General features: G+C 49.7%; 8 protein-coding genes across 8 annotated transcripts; 4 read left to right on the top strand and 4 right to left on the bottom strand.

The window, feature by feature from the left end:
- Positions 1–297: 297 nt before the first annotated feature.
- Positions 298–1104, top strand: PEX2_031420 (uncharacterized protein; the record flags this gene model as incomplete). The annotated part of the gene is made up of 1 exon (XM_016740417.1): positions 298–1104. One exon carries the CDS (start codon positions 298–300, stop codon positions 1102–1104), a length of 807 nt encoding a protein of 268 aa, XP_016592798.1.
- A 1207-nt stretch (positions 1105–2311) lies between these two features.
- On the bottom strand, positions 2312–4581 carry PEX2_031410 (phosphoribomutase PRM15; the record flags this gene model as incomplete). The annotated part of the gene is made up of 10 exons (XM_016740416.1): positions 2312–2472; positions 2526–3202; positions 3257–3546; positions 3598–3778; positions 3832–3841; positions 3892–3910; positions 3964–4283; positions 4339–4417; positions 4474–4518; positions 4576–4581. The coding sequence occupies 10 exons, from the start codon at positions 4579–4581 to the stop codon at positions 2312–2314; spliced, it is 1788 nt and encodes a 595-aa protein (XP_016592797.1).
- Positions 4582–4875: 294 nt separating this feature from the next.
- PEX2_031400 (fatty acid desaturase) lies at positions 4876–6610 on the top strand (the record flags this gene model as incomplete). The annotated part of the gene is made up of 2 exons (XM_016740415.1): positions 4876–5078; positions 5143–6610. The coding sequence occupies 2 exons, from the start codon at positions 4876–4878 to the stop codon at positions 6608–6610; spliced, it is 1671 nt and encodes a 556-aa protein (XP_016592796.1).
- A 267-nt stretch (positions 6611–6877) lies between these two features.
- On the bottom strand, positions 6878–8983 carry PEX2_031390 (ASCC2 family CUE domain-containing protein; the record flags this gene model as incomplete). The annotated part of the gene is made up of 1 exon (XM_016740414.1): positions 6878–8983. One exon carries the CDS (start codon positions 8981–8983, stop codon positions 6878–6880), a length of 2106 nt encoding a protein of 701 aa, XP_016592795.1.
- Positions 8984–9390: 407 nt separating this feature from the next.
- Positions 9391–9957, top strand: S10a (40S ribosomal protein uS10; the record flags this gene model as incomplete). Its single annotated transcript, XM_016740413.1, has 3 exons — positions 9391–9432; positions 9568–9791; positions 9873–9957. 3 exons carry the CDS (start codon positions 9391–9393, stop codon positions 9955–9957), a joined length of 351 nt encoding a protein of 116 aa, XP_016592794.1.
- A 408-nt stretch (positions 9958–10365) lies between these two features.
- PEX2_031370 (FG-nucleoporin nup42) lies at positions 10366–12432 on the bottom strand (the record flags this gene model as incomplete). Its single annotated transcript, XM_016740412.1, has 4 exons — positions 10366–11881; positions 11934–11983; positions 12254–12337; positions 12427–12432. The coding sequence occupies 4 exons, from the start codon at positions 12430–12432 to the stop codon at positions 10366–10368; spliced, it is 1656 nt and encodes a 551-aa protein (XP_016592793.1).
- Positions 12433–12987: 555 nt separating this feature from the next.
- On the bottom strand, positions 12988–14024 carry PEX2_031360 (ELYS family protein; the record flags this gene model as incomplete). The annotated part of the gene is made up of 3 exons (XM_016740411.1): positions 12988–13527; positions 13585–13814; positions 13874–14024. 3 exons carry the CDS (start codon positions 14022–14024, stop codon positions 12988–12990), a joined length of 921 nt encoding a protein of 306 aa, XP_016592792.1.
- Positions 14025–14276: 252 nt separating this feature from the next.
- Positions 14277–18789, top strand: smc4 (condensin subunit SMC4; the record flags this gene model as incomplete). The annotated part of the gene is made up of 4 exons (XM_016740410.1): positions 14277–17702; positions 17756–18508; positions 18564–18641; positions 18694–18789. The coding sequence occupies 4 exons, from the start codon at positions 14277–14279 to the stop codon at positions 18787–18789; spliced, it is 4353 nt and encodes a 1450-aa protein (XP_016592791.1).
- Between the last annotated feature and the right edge of the window lie 1067 nt (positions 18790–19856).

Raw genomic sequence — 19856 nt, 5'->3', positions numbered from 1 at the left:
AAAGAGACTGGGGGATATTCCCAAGACCATGAGATATATTCGGCCATCATGACGGGCACCCAATTCGGATGCCCCTTCTGACTTTCATTGCCACTTATTTCCCTCACACAAGCCTTGAGTGACAAGGAAGTGCAAACAGCCAGTGAAATACTTTAAATCGGGACTAAGTGGGCACCCGCTTCATCGTATGATTCTTGATCCGTTTGAATTCCCTACGAGTTACCTGCCTGAGCTGACTTGCTAAGGATAGTTTATTTTTCTTCATTTCTTCTTGTTTGATGCGCAGCCCCCTTCAAAATGTACGTTCTCGAATATTCCGAAGACTTTGGAGGTCCTCCAGATAAATTCGCATTCCAAAAGACCATCATAGTCTACGAAATGTCCGGCTCAATCTACAGAGCCTACTCCCGAAAGCGATATAAATCAAAAGACGACATCCAGTTTGGCGACATGTTCAGCACCAACAAAATCCAAGGAGCTCTCATTTTCCCGGAGTTCTCGGACAAATTCACTAAGGCAGAAAGGCCCTCGGACTGTTCGACCTGGTATCTGAAAAAGCCAAGCCTTTCACCCTACAGCCCCCAATACCCCGCCTTAATCAGAGAAACCTGGATTGAAGAAGTCAAGACCTGCGAACTCCTGAAGAATAATCCGCACCCGAATATCGCTCAATACCACGGCTGCGCCGTCGTCGACGATAGTTCAATAAGAGGGATCTATTTCACAAAGTACGATGAAACGCTGATGGCCAGAGTAAACTCAGCCAGACGCAATAAGTTCGACTTTGCATATGAGAGGCAGAAGGCTGACCGAGACGAGGTTGACCGTTGGGTGGAGGGAATTGCACGGGGCCTGAAACATCTCCATGATTTGGGTATCGTCCACAATGACATCAACCCGTGTAACATCATGTTTCAAGGTGACACCCCTGTCATTATCGATTTTGACTCCGCCCGGCCTCATGGCCACGATTTGAATCTAGTCAAACGCACACATGGGTGGCATAATGAGAGAACTAAGGTGGCTTTGCCAATGAACGATGTCGCTGCGCTACTAGAAATTCAGTGGTGGCTTTTGGGGGAGGTTGACCACTTTCAATTTTGAAGTCTAGAGTTTGAATTGGGTTGCCACAAAATGCAGTTTGCTACCTTTGCTTGCGGTCTGCTTGCAGTCATGGGGTCTCGGGGAATTGATGATCAATAATTGGCTGATGTTCTCGGCAGGTTACAGCCTTGCATTACTGTGTTTGCTACTTACATGTTGTCTCGGGGAGTCACATCTGAAACTGAATTCTCGATACGCAATAGTTGATGTTAATACAAGTGGATCCTGTTCAAACTCCCTCATTCCATAGACCCCGGGAGGGAGGAAAGTCGCGGAGTGGCTTCATCACACCTCGATACCTTCGATCACTTAGATAGTGCAGGTTCTGAGTGCACAACTCTTCGGACGATGTAGTAGCAGAAGATTTGAAGTGAAGTCGAGGGCTTGAAAGCATATGTTCAAGACCTAGGATAAAAGCTTATTGAAGTTCTACGTCATCTTGGATGGATACAATTGTAGATATCAATACAGTGTGTGAAGTTTTCGAAAATACTGTTTGAGCTATGACTGAAAAATGAAGGTGAGCTGAGACAAAGATGATGGGAACTGAGGGAAACTTGAATGAAAGTCATCAATTAAATAGGAGGCGATGACGTCCACGAATATTATCATAGGACAATTGTATCTAGGAAGGTGCGAATATGTAGATTCTAACAAAACTAGTCACCTCAGACACAACCCCATCAAAAGAGATTTAACTTATCAAGAAACCATTAAACACTCCATTCCAAAACAGCAGTGCTCAGGTCACTATTCCCAGTGCTTTCACAGCCATATTCATCGTAAGTGTCCAGTACATTTCATCCACTTTTGCCCCAACACTGCTAAGATACGATTTGTATTTCTGGAATGAGCGACCTGTATCCGTACACTTGATCTTGATGAAACGATTGTGTCTGAGGGGAGGACTGACGCTAACGTTTTATGGCTCTACGGCTGTCACCCTGCCTCGTATAGAGAAACATGATAGCCTGGTGCAAAGCTAGGCAAAGTGGGATTGACTCAACACTCTCCCCAAGACTGGTATACACCCAACCATGAGTATTGTCCTTGTCTAAGTTTTTACTTACGCAAAGATCAGGAAAGCGTGCCATGACAAGCATAATTTGTATAAGACGCCTTCGCGAGTTATAATATGTTGTATTTCGACAACGTATGGTGGAGCTACTTTGGATTCGGGTTTCCTACCTCAGTCCAATGAAGATCTTCATTCAACGGTCAGAATATTACCAGATGATGTGGAAAGTTGCTTGCTGTATGTCATCGAAGGTGTAAAGCGCTGTACCCATTCTTCGCGAATAGTGAGGAATGCATCGCAGACTGCTTTGACGGCGTCTTCGCGAGAATCTCCACAACTCTCGATATAAACTGTGTCAAACTGTCAGTAACGGATTCGCTTGGAAGAGAGTGGGAAAACTTACACTTGACCTTAGGCTCTGTCCCAGAACCTCGGAATGTGAAGCGAATTCCACCATCCAACCACAACGTAATCATCTGGCTTGTTGGATCTTCAGGTAGGTCCGGCTTGTTATCAGGGGTGCTGGAGTCATAGCCCTCAGTCAGATCCCTCCACCGCAAAATCTTGAAGGGACCAAACTGCATATTTGCGAGACCTGAGCTGCCTCGAATACCCTGGAACAATGTCGAGGTGAGTTGTGGATTGGGTGATCGGAAGTAGTTATTCAAGGTCTCGTGGTGGCCGAATTCGCCGAACAGTTGCTGCAGCTTGGCATATGCAGTCAATCCCTGGGCTCTCCATTTCGCTTCCGCTGCAAGGAAGACTGTGGCTGCTGTAATTCCGTCTTTATCATAGCACACAGATGGGAACATGTATCCCAGTGCCTCCTCGTATGAGAAAGAAACTGTCTTTCCCTCTTTCTCCAAGTCCCGGGCAACATTAGCCATCCACTTGAACCCTGTCAGTGTTTCCTCAAAGTGAATTCCCTTTGCAGCTGCCATCTTTCCTAGCATCCCGCTCGAAACTGTTGTAGTTAACACTGCAATGTGGGACCAATCTTTGCTGGCATCGAACGAATCCAAGATATGGGATGCCAGTAGGACACCGACATGGTTTCCAGTCAAAGTATGCCATTTTCCACTGGAAAGCACATTAGTTGAGGCAATTTCACAACAGTCGGAACATAAAGCTTACTCCACTTTCTCCGCTACGGCGAAGCGGTCGGCGTCGGGGTCATTTGCAATGATCAAGGTCTTTCCTTCTTGGTCGGCAGTCTCGATAGCAAGGTCCAAAGCTCCAGCCTCTTCCGGATTGGGGAACTTCACAGTGGGGAAGTCAGGATCAGGCTTCTCCTGGGCAGCAACGGATGAAAATTCGTTGATTCCAAGTGAGCGGCACAGAGTTGGAAGAACCAACCCTCCCACACCGTGCAGGGGTGTATAAGCAAAAGGCCTTGGGGGTTGCCAATCGGTCACCGTAGATTTCTAGAGGAAATCCGTCAGATCGAATTCCTTGAAATATAGCCCACAACGTACCGTGAACTTTGCAACTTGGCTACTGTAGTGAGGCAACAATTTCTGGTAGGAGTCCGCGCGCAGGAATTCGCCTGGCTGCAATTCTGCCCATGCGGTCGGCCATGGCTCAAGGTTCTCTTGAATCGACTGTGCTATTTCCCCGTCCTCGGGTCGGTTGATCTGGGCGCCATTACTCGAGTAGCTACGAGGCAGATCTTGTCAGTATTGTCCATGATATGGATCCAGGATTCTTACACTTTATAGCCTATGGAAGAGTTAGCAACCACTTTAGAGAATTATCAATTAGTGACATACCGTTATCCTGGGGTGGGTTCTTCGAGTCGATTAGCCAATACATCCACAAATGGAGTTTCAGGGTAGACATACGTGGCTCGCCGTTACCATAATACCTGCAGCAGCACCGAAGTAGTTCACACCAAACGCTACCATCGGCGTTGGCCCTTCCTCGTCAAAGAAATAAACAGGGATACGTTGCGCGATGAAAGCATTAGCAGCGAGTGCAGCGAATTTTGCAGAGTTGTGACGCGCATCGTGTCCAATAACCACACCATTCGATGCGATCTCAGAACGCTTGTCTCGAATAAACTTGGCCAGCCCCTGTGAGGCTTGTATGACTATCAAAGAGTTCATGCAGGAGAACCCCGCGGCCATGCGGCCTCGCAGACCAGCTGTTCCGAACTCAATACCTAAACGTATACACAGATTAGATACGCACCGAAAAAGGCATTAAAAAGGGCGTACGATTCTGAAGGCGCTTTTCCAGCTCCTCGGTGGCATTAGAGTCCCGCAGTTGCTCTATTTCCACGCGAGTTGTAGGATCCTGTACATCCCAGTCAGCGGGATCATGCCACAACATGAAACATCAATCATATTGACCTGGTCCCACTGGAGCCATTGCTCTGTCAAGGAGGAAATTGATTGCTATAGAACAGTTAGAATAATTTAATCAAGACCAATTTAGAGATAGTTGAAACTCACTGCCATATCAAAAAGGTACAAAGTGGCTGGAGGTATGTTGTACGTTGATAATGTGAAAAAGGCGGACAATCACACGCGCTGATGGGGTCCCCGCTGTTATCCACCTCCGCCCCGTAGCCCTTGCAACGTTTCTGCCTTCTTTTTTTTAAATCTCATTCCTGTTTCTTTGTTTCCTGTGTTTATTTGCATTTTGCATCCTGCATTTCATGAGTCGCTTAGGTCGACTCTCAGCAATGTCATTGTAAATCCGCGTTCTTATCGGACCCTACGCAAATCCACCCTCTCACCGCACCTCATACAATGGACAAGACCGCATCCCGGCCGTCCCGGAAGGACAACCTCTTGACTCGACGATATATTGAAGGCCTCATTTCGGAGGGCAAGCATGTCATAATCTTCGAGGGCCGTGTCCTAAGGGTAGACCCATTCATCATATATCACCCCGGAGGGGAGAAGCCAATCAAGCACATGGTGGGCAGGGATGCGACAGATGAGATCAACGCGTATGTTCTGGAACGACAAACACCACAACCTATCATTAGTCTAATTTAAACTGGTTTCATACAGGCTACACTCTGAAGAAGCACGCCAGCGTATGCGTTCGTACCAGATTGGACGAATTGAAGGAATATGGATCAACTTCCTACCCCCGATTCAGGGCGGCAAGTTCCGTGCCTATACCGAAGACACATGCTCTAGCGATGAGGGTTCAACAACTCCAGAAATATGCAGTGGCTCCAGTCAAGATGGTTCGATTCCTCCCTCGCCGATATTCGATGCCGTCGACTCGAAATCCACAGTTCGTCAACGGAAACCGACCGGAACCGCTTTGGCCGACCAAACCCAGGCCAAGCCCGCCTTCTTGGATGCGAGAACACGGGAAGAGATTGTCTTCGATACTGCCAAATACCCCTCCTTGGATACCGCAAGTCAGGAAGAGATCAAACGGAAATATCGCGAACTGAACGAGCGTATCAAGGCCGAGGGACTTTATGACTGCAACTACTCTTGTTACTTCGTTGAATGCTGTCGGTACACACTGTTTGCAGGTCTTTCCTATATGTTCCTCCGCATGGGATGGTGGGCGACCTCGGCATTTTTCCTCGGCTGTTTCTGGCATCAGCTTGTTTTTACCGCCCATGATGCTGGTCATATGGGCATTACACACAATTTCCACGTGGATACTCTCATTGGAATCTTTATCGCAGACTATCTCGGAGGATTGAGTCTCGGGTGGTGGAAACGTAGTCACAACGTTCACCACATCGTGACCAATGAGCCAGAGCATGACCCGGATATCGAGCATATCCCATTCTTCGCTATCTCGCATCGCTTCCTCACGAGTCTCCGGAGTACCTATTACGATCGAATCATGACCTTCGACGCCCCGGCTCGATTTTTACTCAAATTCCAGAATTACTCCTACTACCCTATTATGATGCTCGCTCGGTTCAATCTCTACGCCTTGAGTTGGGAGTATCTGCTAAAGGGACAAGCTCCTAGAAAAGGCCCCGCCTGGTGGCATGTGTGGTTTGAGCTTGTCGGACAGGTCTTCTTTTGGACCTGGTTTGGCTACGGTGTGATGTACAAGACACTTCCCGATGCAAGCAGCCGTATCATCTTCCTCCTCGTCTCACACGTCGTCTCCTCCCCACTACACGTCCAAATCACTTTATCCCACTTCGCTATGTCGACCGCTGACCTGGGTGTCGGTGAGTCCTTCGCGCAGAAGATGCTTCGTACCACTATGGACGTCGACTGCCCGACATGGCTGGATTTCTTCCACGGTGGCTTGCAATTCCAGGCCATTCACCATCTCTACCCGCGGATCCCGCGTCACAACCTGCGTCGTACGCAGAAGTTCGTCATAGAGTTCTGCCGCGATACTGGGATCCCTTACGCCATCTTTACCTTCTATGATGGTAACAAGGAGGTTATCAGCCGGCTTGGTGAAGTCGCGAAACAGGTCCGCCTAATGGAGGAGTGCCGCAAGTCCATTGCCGAGGGTGGAGTCTTCTCAGATCACCACCACTGATATAAAGTGCCAGTTCCTTGCTGGCCAAGTACGAGTCTACTGTGTAAACATGTTATCACGACTGCCTATACCGCATTAGACATGTGTTGAGGTATATTAATGAATCACTTGAATGCGTTCTGTTTCAATGCGTCGCGGCTCTTGTCATACAAGCCCACCAAATTTTATGTAAATTACATCCATGATCATTATCAGATATCAGAAATAAAGAATAGCCAGAGCTTCTATGCCGCATTGCATATAAACCAACTTGGTCCCTTTGTATGCTTAACCAGGCAACCCACCGCCACGCGCCATCTTCTTCGCGTGCTGTTGCCGACGGTTGTGGTTTGCCCGACTACCCTTGTTCTCTTCCTTCCTCTGTCGCGACGCCGCACTATCCTTATCCGGCTGCCCCTGGCCGCCAGACGGAGGACCACCACCACGACCACCACGACCGCGACCGCCGCCACCCCGTCCTCGACCACCACGTCCACCACCTCCTCTACCCCGCGAACCAGGATGACCAGAGGACTCGCCCTCATCAGAACCATCCTCCCCATCCTCACGAGGCTGCGGCCTCCTGTAAGACGTAGAACGCAACTCAGGTTGGTTAAGTGACCCAGCACCAGGCGACCCGCCAGCGTCCATAGCCAGCCGGTCTTCGAGTTTAGCGAGACGCTTGGGATCACGCGTTAGCATGACAGCCCAACCCTCGATGGCCTCGTCGGTCATTTCGGTCTCGCGCTTCAATGACGCGCGCGGTTGAGAGCGGCGGGTCGCGGAGTCGCGGGCGAAGAGTCCTGGGTTGGATTTGTATGTTCGGAAGAGGGTCGTTTCGATATCTGCTGCCCGGCGGTTGCGCTCGGCTGGGTCGGCTTCGCCGTCTGCGCCACCTGTGGCTCCGTCAATGGCGCCGCCTACATCTGCTGTGTCGTAGGTGTCGTCGCGCTCGTCGTCGTCTGAGTCAAAGGTTGCTAGGGCGGAGAGAATTGCTGCTTTGTTTGCAGCGTGTTTGCTGTGGTCTGCGAGAATTGTGTCGGCTGTTTGGTCTGCGCCGGCACGACCGAAGTGTAGTTTGCCTTGAGCTTCGCCGGACCGGCTTAGTTCGGCGATGTCAACATCTTTGTCAAAGATATTTTTTCGGGCAGGGAGTGGTGCGAACGTAGGTGATGGCATGGTGGGTGGTGTTGGCTGGGGTGGGAGATGGCTATGCTGAGGTTCTGCTGGGGGAGGCAGTTGCTCGGATCGATCTAGAGACTGAAGCTCCAGAGGAAGCGAGTCATCGAGAAGGTGGGCGACGATAGTCTCGGGGTTGTCGTTATAGAAGTCCAGTAGCCGTACAACAAAGGCTGAGCCAAGGTCGGGAAAAAGATCTTGCACTTGAGTGACTAGTGACATTTTGTGTGCGTGAAGTTCTCCTGAAACGATAGGATCCGAAGATACCTCTTTTCCCTTGTCCACTTTCTTGCGTCTCTGATACCGATGGTGTAGTGACTTCGATTCCACTTGATAGGTGCGCAAGCTGGCAAGGAGGTCTTGCCCCCGTTTCTGGGGGTGAATGCTCAGGTACTTCTCCAGCCGAATAAGCAAGTCCGAGCTGCAGATAAGATCCGAAAGTAGAGTCGCTTCCTTCTTCATTTTCGGCGCTCCCACTCGAGCAGCGGCTTTGAGGCTGAACAGCTGATCCAATAACGAGGACAAATTGACGGGCTCCTTCAATAAGGAGACGAGCCCGACGTAGATATTAGCAACTAGAATCTTACGAAACTCTTCCCGGGCACCTTTTGACTGGTAGGCGTCCGCTATCGTATCCAGGAAGTCGGACCCGGCCATGAGCTCCTGGCCACACGCTGGCAGCACTGAAGCAAGGATTGTCAGACGGCGGATGTCAGAAATGACTTCAGGATTTGAGGACGAGTTGGCCGAAGAGAGGTTCTTAATCACAATGGCTTTTGCTCTCTCGATGCTGGAAGTGATCTTGCCCTGGTGCAGATCCCAGGCACTTGATAATGACGTCTTCAAGGCCGCGCTAGAAGGGTAACAGCAACATAGATTGCCGAGAAGTCTCCAGTCCAGAGTTCCGTCTGGTGGGTTGGAGAGATCGAGTATATATCTTCTTATCGTCAGAAAACAGAACTTCCGAAGCTGTCGAGCTTTAGGTCCACTTTGTAGACTGGAATCCCCCGCAGTCGTGTATTGATAGTAAGATGCCAAGAATGACGGTGTTGATGTATCTTCAGCAGCTGCAGCCTTAAACTGCTGATCTGACGCATTCAGGCGGATCCCCAACAGGGCCATCCATGCATCTAGACAAGCTTCCCAGTCATTTGATGGGATTGTCCTCCGCACTGCGGGGGAGGGCACTGGAGCCAGTGGCGGGAACTCCGCCATTGAGGTAAACTAAGGTGGTTATGACTGGGGATATGGGAAGTATATGAAACGAGAGAAAAGCAAGAACAAAAGAAAAAACACGCAACCGCCTCTCAGCTCATGATTATCATCTCGAATGCCATCACTTGGCGGTCTCATGTCCTCTTTGAGTGATGACATAAGCAAGCAATCGAAGGGGACCTAAAGGGGTTTAGCGTGCGATAGCCGAAGCGCCAAGACTTTCGCACTGAACTTTTTGGATATGGAATTCTCGATCCACATAACCTCAACAGCCATCATCACTTTACCGAGCCTAGTAGTTCAGGTCTTGACGGCAATCGCCTTTTAAATTGTGCGCGCTCCCTTTTTTCTGCTCTTGAAATTCCCGAATCGAATTACTAACCCGTTTCAGTCCATACATATTCAAGATGTCTTTCCAGAAGCCCGAGAAGGAGTTCGGCGAGGGCCCCGTACGTTATCCCTGATCCAAATGGTCACTGTCGCACATAGTTATTGCACCTCGCTGTCGCTGTCGCTTCGTGCAATGTGTCAATGGACCTCGCCAATGCAAATCAAGTACTAATTGCTTCTCCTCCGCTATACAGAAGGTCCACAAGATCCGCATCACCCTCACCTCCCGCAAGGTTGCCTCCCTCGAGAAGGTCTGCCAGGAGCTGATCGACCGTGCTCGCTCCAAGTCCCTCCAGGTCAAGGGCCCCGTCCGTCTGCCCACCAAGACCCTCCAGATCTCCACCCGTAAGACCCCCAACGGTGAGGGTTCCAAGACTTGGGACAAGTTCGAGATGCGCATCCACAAGCGTCTCATCGAGTGAGTTTTTCCCCGCCCTATTGAGTTGCGGCACCATTGCCGTAGCACCTAATAGATGCAGTTGCTAACATTATATTCTAGTCTCCTCGCCCCCACCGAGACTGTTAAGCAGATCATCATCAACATCGAGGCCGGTGTTGAGGTTGAGGTCACCATTGCCGCATAAATGCGCTAGGCTGGGCTTACCTCAGGGAGGGATCATGGACTGGCCGATTTGGAGTGCACGGCACGACTTTGGAGCTGGTTCTGGCCCGCATGTCATGTTTCGCGCTGCGGGGGATTCCGTTCGGACCTGAAAATTTAAAAAATAAAAAATGGAAACATCTTGAAACAAAATATTCTCTCTAGCGTAGTTTGGTTCATATTAAAAGTGAAAGTAATGCACTTGCAATTGCTACATTCATAAATTGAGTATCGTTAAGCTCCTAAGCGCCATTCCCCATGTTCCGCGCGCCCGGAACATGTTGCTTGTTGTGACAGAATGAAAACAATATGCACGTCATCTCAACCCAGGAGACGCGATAAAATAACAAACAAGAAGAAGAAGACAAAGAAATGCTCTCAGTGTCGGGGCTTAAAAGTCGAAACTGAGCCACTCCTGCTTGGGAGGTGCTGCAGGAATGTTGCCGTCCTTGAAGTAGCCATTTTGAAGGAAAAACTGATATGCCTCAACGATTTCTGGTGTGTACTCCTCGGGCTTGCCATGTGCATCTTTCAGACTAGCGGGGTCAGGTGGCCCGTTAGGAAAGTTGACTCGGACAAAGGTTTTGTTGTCTTGTGGGTGAAGGTAGCACGGGTGCTCGTTGATGTACTTGACGGGGCGACCCTTCCACATCACTAGCTGTTTGGTGGATGGGTTATGTCGAGTTTCACCCTCCAGTTGTGGAAGCGGGTTGAGGTCTTGAGGATTGTCGATTTTGATGTATGCACGTGGGCCGGCGTTGGTATTCTGTACCGGCACGCCTTGGACTGCAGGCTGGCCGAAGGGAGAAGGAGTAGGTTGCGCAGCAGGTTGCGCAGCAGGTTGGCCAAACCCACCGGCGGCAGGCTGGTTCTGAGACACTTGGGTGAAGGGAGAAGCGGTAGACGGAGCACCGAATGGAGCGGCGCCTGCGGGAGCTGAAGGCTGACCGAATGGTGAGGCGCCAACCGGGGCTGAGGGTTGACCGAACGGTGCAGCACCTACTGGGGCTGAGGGCTGGCCGAATGGGCTTGGATTGACAGCTGGCTGGCCAAATGGTGACGGGCCAGGTTGTGCAGCGGTTTGGCCGAAAGGCGATGGAGCAGGTTGTCCAGCGCTCTGACCAAACCCGCCAGCAGCAGGCTGGTTCTGGGCTAGTTGGGTAAAGGGAGAAGCGGCAGATGGAGCACCGAATGGGGCAGCACCTCCTGGGACTGACGGCTGACCGAATGGGCTTGGGTTAACTCCTGGCTGGGAAATAGCTGGCTGGCCGAAAGGTGTTTTGTTAAAGGCAGACTGTCCTCCTAGGGTGGAAGTTTGGCCGAAGGCGGAGCCACCCAGGGCAGAAGTCTGCCCGAATGCCGTAGACTGGCCCATGCCGGACGGCTGCGCTGGTGCTGAAGCCCTACCGAATCCGCCTGACTGACCGAGTCCTGAAGCCTGACCAAAGGTCGAGGAAGGAACGCCGAACGCCCCGGGTGCAGGACCGGCGTTGGGTGCAGGGGCAACATTTTGCTGGCCAAATGGAGAGGGTTGACCAAATGGTGCTGGAGCTTGGTCCATACTAGTCTCGGTCTTGCCCTCGATGATATCCTGTCGATTAGGATGTTCATTCCTGCCATCAACGACATATTTGACGGCACCATTTAGGTCATTCAGTGAGATCTCCATCTGCTGGACGCACTCTTGCCACAGGGCCGAGGCTTCTTGGACTGCTTGGTTCAGGTTGCCGGCTGCTGCTAATTCATAATGGCGCAGGCGCATCTCTTCCATGCTGCGCTCGCGGTGAGCTCCACCGAACAGCTGGCGCGCAACATCTTTGTGCGGCGCGTATGCGGAAAAGATCCATTCCGGAAGACCCTGGCCAGCAGTCAAGTCTGACTTGATTTCACTTGCCTTCACTGCTGCACTGTCTTTTGGTCAGTTTGGAATCCACTCAGGGCGCTAGGAATGTGACTTACTCGGCTGGATGTTGAGGCTGGTTCTGACCTGTCGTAAACTTGCCATTAGGCTTTGAAAAAAAGGCTAGCCCGAGAGGGCGCGAGGTTTGCAGGATTGATCATAGTTTTGCACAGGGAAATATCTCTTGCGCCTCGATATTTGATGTAGGTTGGGGCAAAACCAGGATGGGTAGGAGTGTAGGAGCAGGAGAAAGAGAAAGAGATTGGGGGGACAAATGAACATAGAGATAGAACGTTTAATATCACAATACAATATAAATCCGATAAATGGGCACTGCACATCGACCTTGGCTGAATCAAAATAATTCAATTGAACGTACCTCCAAACCCTCCGGATAAAGCACCGAATCGATTCCCCGATGGGCCAGTAGTGGGTTTCCCAGGATGTTCGAACTTGCAGCGATCTGAAAATATATTAGCGATTTGATTTCTCTATACTCGAGGGATTCATACCTCCGAACTTGCAGCGACCCTGCTGAAAAAAGCTGCATACCACCATCTTCGCGGTTTTGATGTTTGCTCAACTGCTCTCCTTCAAAGCAAGGTATGTACCTTTTAACGACCTTTCTCAAATGAATATGTGACCTTCGATATATGGTCAAGCAATTTGAGAGAAAAGCAAGAATAGGGTTGGTTGTCGCGAAGAGAGAAACATCGACCTCCTGTGGTTGGGACTTTTCACGGAATTGGTCCGTATCTTATCGGAACGCCTGGAGAGCAATCCCAGCACTCCTGTATAGCACGCTTCTTTAGTATTGAAGAGTATGAGATTGGATTTTTATTACTTTAGCCTTTGTCTCGAGATGAGATTAAAAGGGGTTTGGGGCTTGGAGGTTTATTTATCCATTTCAGCCTATATAGTGGGTGGAATCTAGTCAATAAAGGGATATATATATCGATACAAGAAACACTTAGTCGTCGATGTTTTTGACAAAATAACAGGAAACTTTTAAAATCATTTGAAACATTAAAGCCATTAACTTTGATTGCTATTTCAGTTTTGAGTAATCAATAAATGTTGAATCCAGCATAGATTACTGGTTGGGTATATCATCTACGTGTGTCGTATGCTCCCCCGAAGGTCATCCCAATTCAACCCATCGATCTTCTTGCCACCCAGTGATTCAAGCTCTGGGATAAGTTCACCAGTTCGCCCAGTTGCAAGGCGTCGCATCATAACAGTATCCTTAGCTCCAGGAAGGGTACTGGCATTGCCCTGCAGTAAGACATGCTCAAACCACTTTTCCTCATCCTCGTCAAGCGGGAGACCAACGAGTTCCATCGCACGTCTGCTTCTGGATTGGCCAGGGGTGGCCCTGTGAACAAATTCCACCAACTGTTCAAAAAAGCTCTGACGGAGAGCGTCATCGTACTTGCGCGTGAAGTAGAATGCCTCCGTGACGTTGGATCGGGCGAGTGTGTCGAAGAAAGATTTGCGGATCGTTGCGCTTGCGAGAGGAGGGGCCGCAGTGAGGTAGTATGCGATTGCGAGGCTGTCATCGTGCTTGGGAAGCTTTGTGAGGGTAAGAACGTAGAGGATCTCATCCGGGAAGGTAGGAATGAGCGAGGGTTCGGCAAGAAACTCCACTGCTCGCTATTATATCATGTAGTTGTCAGACGATGGCCGCCGTAAAGATAGTCCACAACTCACCCTAAAATCGAGTCGGTCCAAATGCCAAAGACCTTCAATGAAGAAACGGTACTTTTCTGGGAGGTGGCATTGTTGCGCAAACTGAGATGAAGCTTCTGGTGCAGTGCGACAGTCCTTGAGGATGTAATATATCAAGGATTGTTTGTGATGGATATCGAGTTCTGAAGAAACGATGTGGTTGAACAGTGTTCGAAGATCTGAATTGGACTTCGGCGGGTAAATCTTGGTCACTATACAGAAGTGATTGGTTAGCACCAGGCTTCAAGCGCAGAGCTTCAAGTCGTATTACCTCCTTGGATGCCGAGAAGTCCTAAGAGTCGATCGGCAAAGAGCTGGTCCAACGAGCGCCGGCTGGATAGAATCTGGTCAAAAACCTTTGGTTCATATGAATATTTCTTATTAAATGAGAAGACTTGGTCGAAACTCTCCCATGGAGCCATGGTGGGCGTAAAGAAGTGATAGGTTGTGTGAATGAACAATTCCCAAGCTGATCTCCATAAAGCTCCGCGGAGGAGTAATTACCGTACGGTAAATTACAGCGGGACGTGGCGGTGAAGGGCTTGTTGTGGCAGAACAGCGGACACTTTACCCGTTTGGGCACGAGGTAAACAACCCACTTTGAACCGACAAAACCTCCGTCAAAACACTATTGCCCCTCTCCATGCAGCAGACATCCCACTAATCTGCAAAACATGGCTTCAGTCATAAAGGGCAGGGCTTCGCGCCGCTCTGCTCCCCGCCGGAGTTACGTCGTTGAGGATACATCTGAATCAGAGGACCCCGGAAATGTGACACCAACGCCCGATGCGCACGATGACGATGACGAGGTGGAGGAGGATTACACCCCAGTCCCCAAGAAAGCAAAGAGGGCATCGAGTAAAAGAATGACACTAGACCCTGTGACACCTTCTACTGTGCGCGCTGCCAGCAAGACCCAAGAAGCGACAACAGATGATTCCGATGCGATGGACACCGATGGAATGGATACCGACGCGATGGACACCGATGCGATGGACATCGACGAAGAAAATGACGAAAATGTGGAGGGTGTTAGTATGGCGTCAATGGAAGGCGATCCTGAATCTCCTTCCAGTAAAGCGGCGTTGAAAAGAAAAAGTATGGCTCATCCCCGCAAGAGTCACGGCTCAATTACACCCAAGCCGGCACAGGGCTCACTTCCAACTCCAGAGCCTTCCCAATCGCCAGAGCCTCAAGAAAGAGCGCACCGTGCAAGCGTGCCACCTTTGTCCGACATCACCGAATCCGCCGTGAACCAGTCACCATCGAAACAACTGGAGGAGCCCAAATCTCAGATTTCCATCATAAACCCGAATTCGACAGTCTTGGAGAGGCCTATGGACATTGTGGCCAAGTCCAGAACGCAGGCCCCTCAAGCGCCGGAGGAGCCTGCGGCGCCCAAGCCCCGAATGATTATTGAGAACCTTATTCTGACAAACTTCAAGAGTTATGCCGGCCAGCAGATTGTTGGTCCATTCCACGCCTCCTTTTCGTCTGTCGTCGGACCAAACGGGTCCGGAAAGTCGAACGTGATTGACTCGCTCCTATTCGTGTTTGGCTTCCGAGCCAGCAAGATGCGACAGGGCAAAATCTCTGCGCTGATCCATAATTCTGCGCAGTACCCTAACCTTGCATTTTGTGAAGTCGAGGTTTATTTCTCACAAGTCCTCGATTTGCCCGAAGGTGGCCAGGAAGTGGTCCCAGATTCCCAACTAGTTGTTTCGCGACGAGCATTCAAGAATAACACCAGCAAATACTACATGAACAGAAAGGAGACCAATTTCACCGCTGTGACGACCTTCCTCCGTGATCGCGGAATTGATCTCGATCACAAGCGATTCCTGATTTTGCAGGGTGAAGTCGAATCAATCGCTCAGATGAAGCCCAAAGCCTCCAACGAACACGACGAAGGCCTCTTGGAATACTTGGAAGATATCATTGGAACTTCTAAGTACAAGACACCTATCGATGAAGCGGCAACCGAGCTTGAAGGTCTCAATGATGTATGCGTGGAGAAGAACAACCGTGTTCAGCACGTGGAGAAGGAGAAGGCAGCCTTGGTGGATAAGAAAGACAAAGCTCTGGCTTATATCCGCGAGGAGAATGAATTGGCACAGAAACAATCGGCCCTCTATCAGATCTACATCGACGAGTGCGCTGATAATGTCCGTGTTACGGAAGAGGCCATTCTCCAAATGCAGGAGCTACTCAACATGGAACTCGAGAAACACGAGGGAAACGAATCCGGTATCAAAGAACTCGAAAAAGCCTACAAAAAGGGGGTTCGTCATTACGAGTCGATAGAGAAGGAGACTCAGAACTTGCTCAAGGAGATGGCCAAGTATGACAAGGAGTCTGTCAAGTTTGAGGAGAAGAAGAAATTCTTGCTCGGCAAACAGAAGAAGCTAGAGAAAGCCATGCAGACTAGTCGTCTTGCTGCTTCTGAATGCCAGAGCTTGGTCGAGAAGTTTACCTACGACATTGAGAAGAAGACTGCTGAAACCACTCAATTCGAAAAGGAGATGGTGACAGAAGAGAAGGAACTAAACTCAATTCGCGAGGGGCTCAAAGGCAAGACGCAGGGCCTATCTGATCAGATTGCCGAGAAACAGAAGTCACTGGAGCCGTGGAATGCGAAAATCAACGAGAAACAGTCTGCAGTCGCGGTAGCTCAGAGTGAACTGGATATCTTGCGCGAGCGTGGCAATGCTGGCGCTGTCCTTCTTGAAGAGGCACAGGGCAAGATTGTTACAATCGAAGAGAGTCTACAAGCTAAGCAAAACGATCTCGAAGAGCGACAAGCCCAGAAAGAGACCTTGGAGTTTGAAGTGGAGAAGCTTAAACACGACTTGAAGAAATACGCCGGCCGTGAACCCGAGGTTCGTTCGCATGTCTCAAGTGCCCGCCAAAAAGCAGACGAGGCACGAGTCAGTCTTGCAAGCACACAAAACCGCGGAAGTGTCTTGACTGGGTTGATGCGTCTCAAGGAGTCTGGCCGTATCGATGGTTTCCATGGCCGACTTGGTAACCTGGGCACAATTGACGAGAAGTATGATGTCGCTATTTCTACAGCTTGTCCTGCTCTCGACAACATGGTGGTGGAAACTGTCGAAGTTGGCCAACAATGCATCGACTATTTGCGCAAGAACAACCTTGGTCGAGCGAACTTCATTCTTCTTGACCGCCTTCCCCGTCGTGATATGGCAACGATCTACACGCCGGAAAGTGTTCCTCGTCTATTCGATCTTGTCAAGCCAAAGGATCCCAAGTTCGCCCCAGCTTTCTACAGCGTGATGCAAAACACGTTGGTTGCCAAGGACTTGGAGCAGGCAAATCGTATTGCCTATGGTGCTCGCAGGTGGCGAGTGGTGACAGAAGATGGCCAGTTGATTGATGTGTCAGGAACAATGAGCGGTGGTGGCACACGTGTCGCCCGAGGCGGTATGTCGTCAAAGCAAGTTGCGGACACCACTAAGGAGCAGGTCTCTCGCTTGGAATCAGATCTCGAGGATCTGGAAAGGAAATTCCAGGCTTTCCAGGAGAAGCAGCGACATGTGGAGGCTCAGATGAAGGAAAGATCGGAGGAAATCCCACGCCTGGACACTAAGATCCAAAAGATTATGATTGAGATCGACAGTACTAAGCGCAGCCTTGCTGATGCCCAGCGACGAGTCAAGGAGCTGAGCGCACAGCACCAGCCATCTGATTCAGATGAAGTCCAAATTGCTGCCCTCGAGAAACAGATTGCCAAGGCCCAAAAGGAGATCGCTAAACTCAATGACGAGAAGAGTGGCATTGAGGAAGAGATCCAGACCTTGCAGAGCAAGATCATGGAGGTCGGTGGTGTTCGGCTTCGCGGCCAAAAGGCGAAGGTGGATGGCTTGAAAGAGCAGATTAGCATGCTTGCCGAGGAAATTTCCAACGCGGAGGGGCAGCAGTCCAAGAACGAAAAACTCATCAAGAAGCACACCAAAGCCCGCGACATTTCAGAGAAGGAGATTGGTCAGATCACGGATGAGTTGGAGAAACTAGAAGAAGATGTTGCCAACCAGACCAACGAATCTGCCGACTGGAGACAGAAGGCCGACGAAGCCCAGGAGGTGACTTATCCAAGATCCTCGACTATACTGAATTTGCTGCTGACCATCCTTAGGCTTTGGAATCTAAAAAGAGCGAGCTGAAGGCCATGAAGGACGAGCTTGACGCAAAGGTGGCTGAGCTCAATGAGACGAGAGCTGCTGAGATCGAGATGCGCAATAAACTAGAAGAGAACCAGAAGGCCTTGGCTGAGAACCAAAAGCGCAGTCATTACTGGGAGGAGAAGCTTTCAAAACTGAGTGTCCAGAACATCAGCGATATTGGTGAAGAGCAGGAGCCCACCGAACTTCAGATGTACACCAAGGATGAGCTTGAGGCTATGAATAAGGATTCTCTGAAAGCCGCCATTGCTGCTTTGGAGGAGAAAGTTCAAAATGCCTCCATCGATTTGTCGGTCATCGAGGAGTACCGCCGCCGAGCCGCCGAGCACGAATCACGCTCAGCAGATCTGACCACCGCTTTGACATCACGAGATGGTGCCAAGGCACGCCTGGACGGGCTTCGATCTTCTCGCTTGAATGGATTCATGGAAGGCTTTGGCATTATCTCTTTGCGCCTCAAAGAGATGTACCAGATGATCACTATGGGCGGTAACGCTGAGTTGGAGCTCGTCGACTCACTGGATCCCTTCTCGGAAGGCATCCTGTTCTCGGTCATGCCTCCCAAGAAGAGCTGGAAGAACATTGGTAACCTGTCTGGCGGAGAGAAGACTCTGTCCAGTTTGGCGCTTGTCTTCGCTCTTCACCACTACAAGCCTACTCCGCTGTATGTCATGGACGAGATCGATGCCGCCCTGGATTTCCGGAATGTGAGTTGGTCTTATATGACTTGTGACGGACACGAGTACTAACTTTCTTTTTAAGGTTTCCATTGTCGCCTCATACATCAAGGAGCGAACGAAGAATGCCCAATTCATTGTCATTTCATTGAGAAATAATATGGTAGGTGCCCTTGATTTCGCTTCTAAGTTGACATAGCTAACACGTTCTTTAGTTCGAGCTTGCTGCTCGACTGGTCGGTGTCTACAAGGTCAACCACATGACTAAGAGTGTAACGATCGAGAACCGGGATTATATCACCGGTCGATAATGGCTGAAGATGAAATACCGTGTGGTGATTCTTGGCTTTCAGTCTTACCTGGATGAATAGGGTTGTATGCTGCTGTTTTCGATGATATCATGGGCCGGGGAGTTTTGGACATTTTCCGTTTTACAATCATGCTTGTGCACTTTAGAAATGAGACCTTGAGTACATCTTCACATATGTACCGGATAAATGCCTGGTACTCAAAATCTTTTCCCCTTCTGTTTTAGTGCTCACTTCTTGCCACTTTTTGGTCACGGAGTAAAATTGAGCACGTCCCTAAGTACTCAAGCAATAACTAGAGAGGATACGTACGCTTCATCTAAAATTGTGCCTTACGTTTTCATAACTCCACAATCTCGTTGGACACTCTGTGTTGATGTTCCAGAACAAAGTCCACGGATGCCAATAATAGCCAGGAACAACCTTGTCCACCTCCCGGTCTCGGCCATTTGCAAATGCTCGAAACCCACTCATCCGCAGGATCCGTGAATATATTTGTTCTGCTTACGGAGTACTCCGTACAAGTAAGCTTCTCAACCCCAAATTGGTACCAAACCCGGGGTGTGGGTCGATTTCCAAAATTCGGTCATATTACACTCAATCTACAAAATCCTTGACCTCTAAGACTATCTACATGTAGCTATTGTAGAGAATCTAGTCTGCTGAAGGATCTTGCTTATTTTGCGTTTTAATGCCCCCTCCTCGCTACTTTACTACCGATGCTAAAGTGACCGCTGACAGTTACTTTTTAAAAGTAGCGGCGTAAGCGGTAAGAAAACTCACGTGGTATAGTCAGGTCCAGGCAATCCTTTTGGTGGATACTTACGGTTCGACTGGATTGGCGCCTCAGTGAGACATAATCATGCGAAAGGATCTGCGGTATTTTGGACATCTTTCGGACTCGGGTCGTCTTCCGATCAGGAAGGAGGTGGTCAAGAACGAACGGTACACATAGATTAACCTTCTAATCTGGACAAAGTATAAACTCTTCATCTTTTTGATCGAAGTCGCGATAAATCAAGACCTAGGAGATTCTGTTTTAGTGAAGTGGCTTGCGAAGGGGCATAATG

Source organism: Penicillium expansum (assembly GCF_000769745.1).
Source record: "Penicillium expansum strain MD-8 chromosome Unknown contig86, whole genome shotgun sequence".
In the NCBI taxonomy this organism is placed as follows: Eukaryota; Fungi; Ascomycota; class Eurotiomycetes; order Eurotiales; family Aspergillaceae; genus Penicillium; species Penicillium expansum.
The sequence above is the reverse complement of the archived record's forward strand: the minus strand, read 5'-3'. Positions and strand labels throughout refer to the sequence as shown.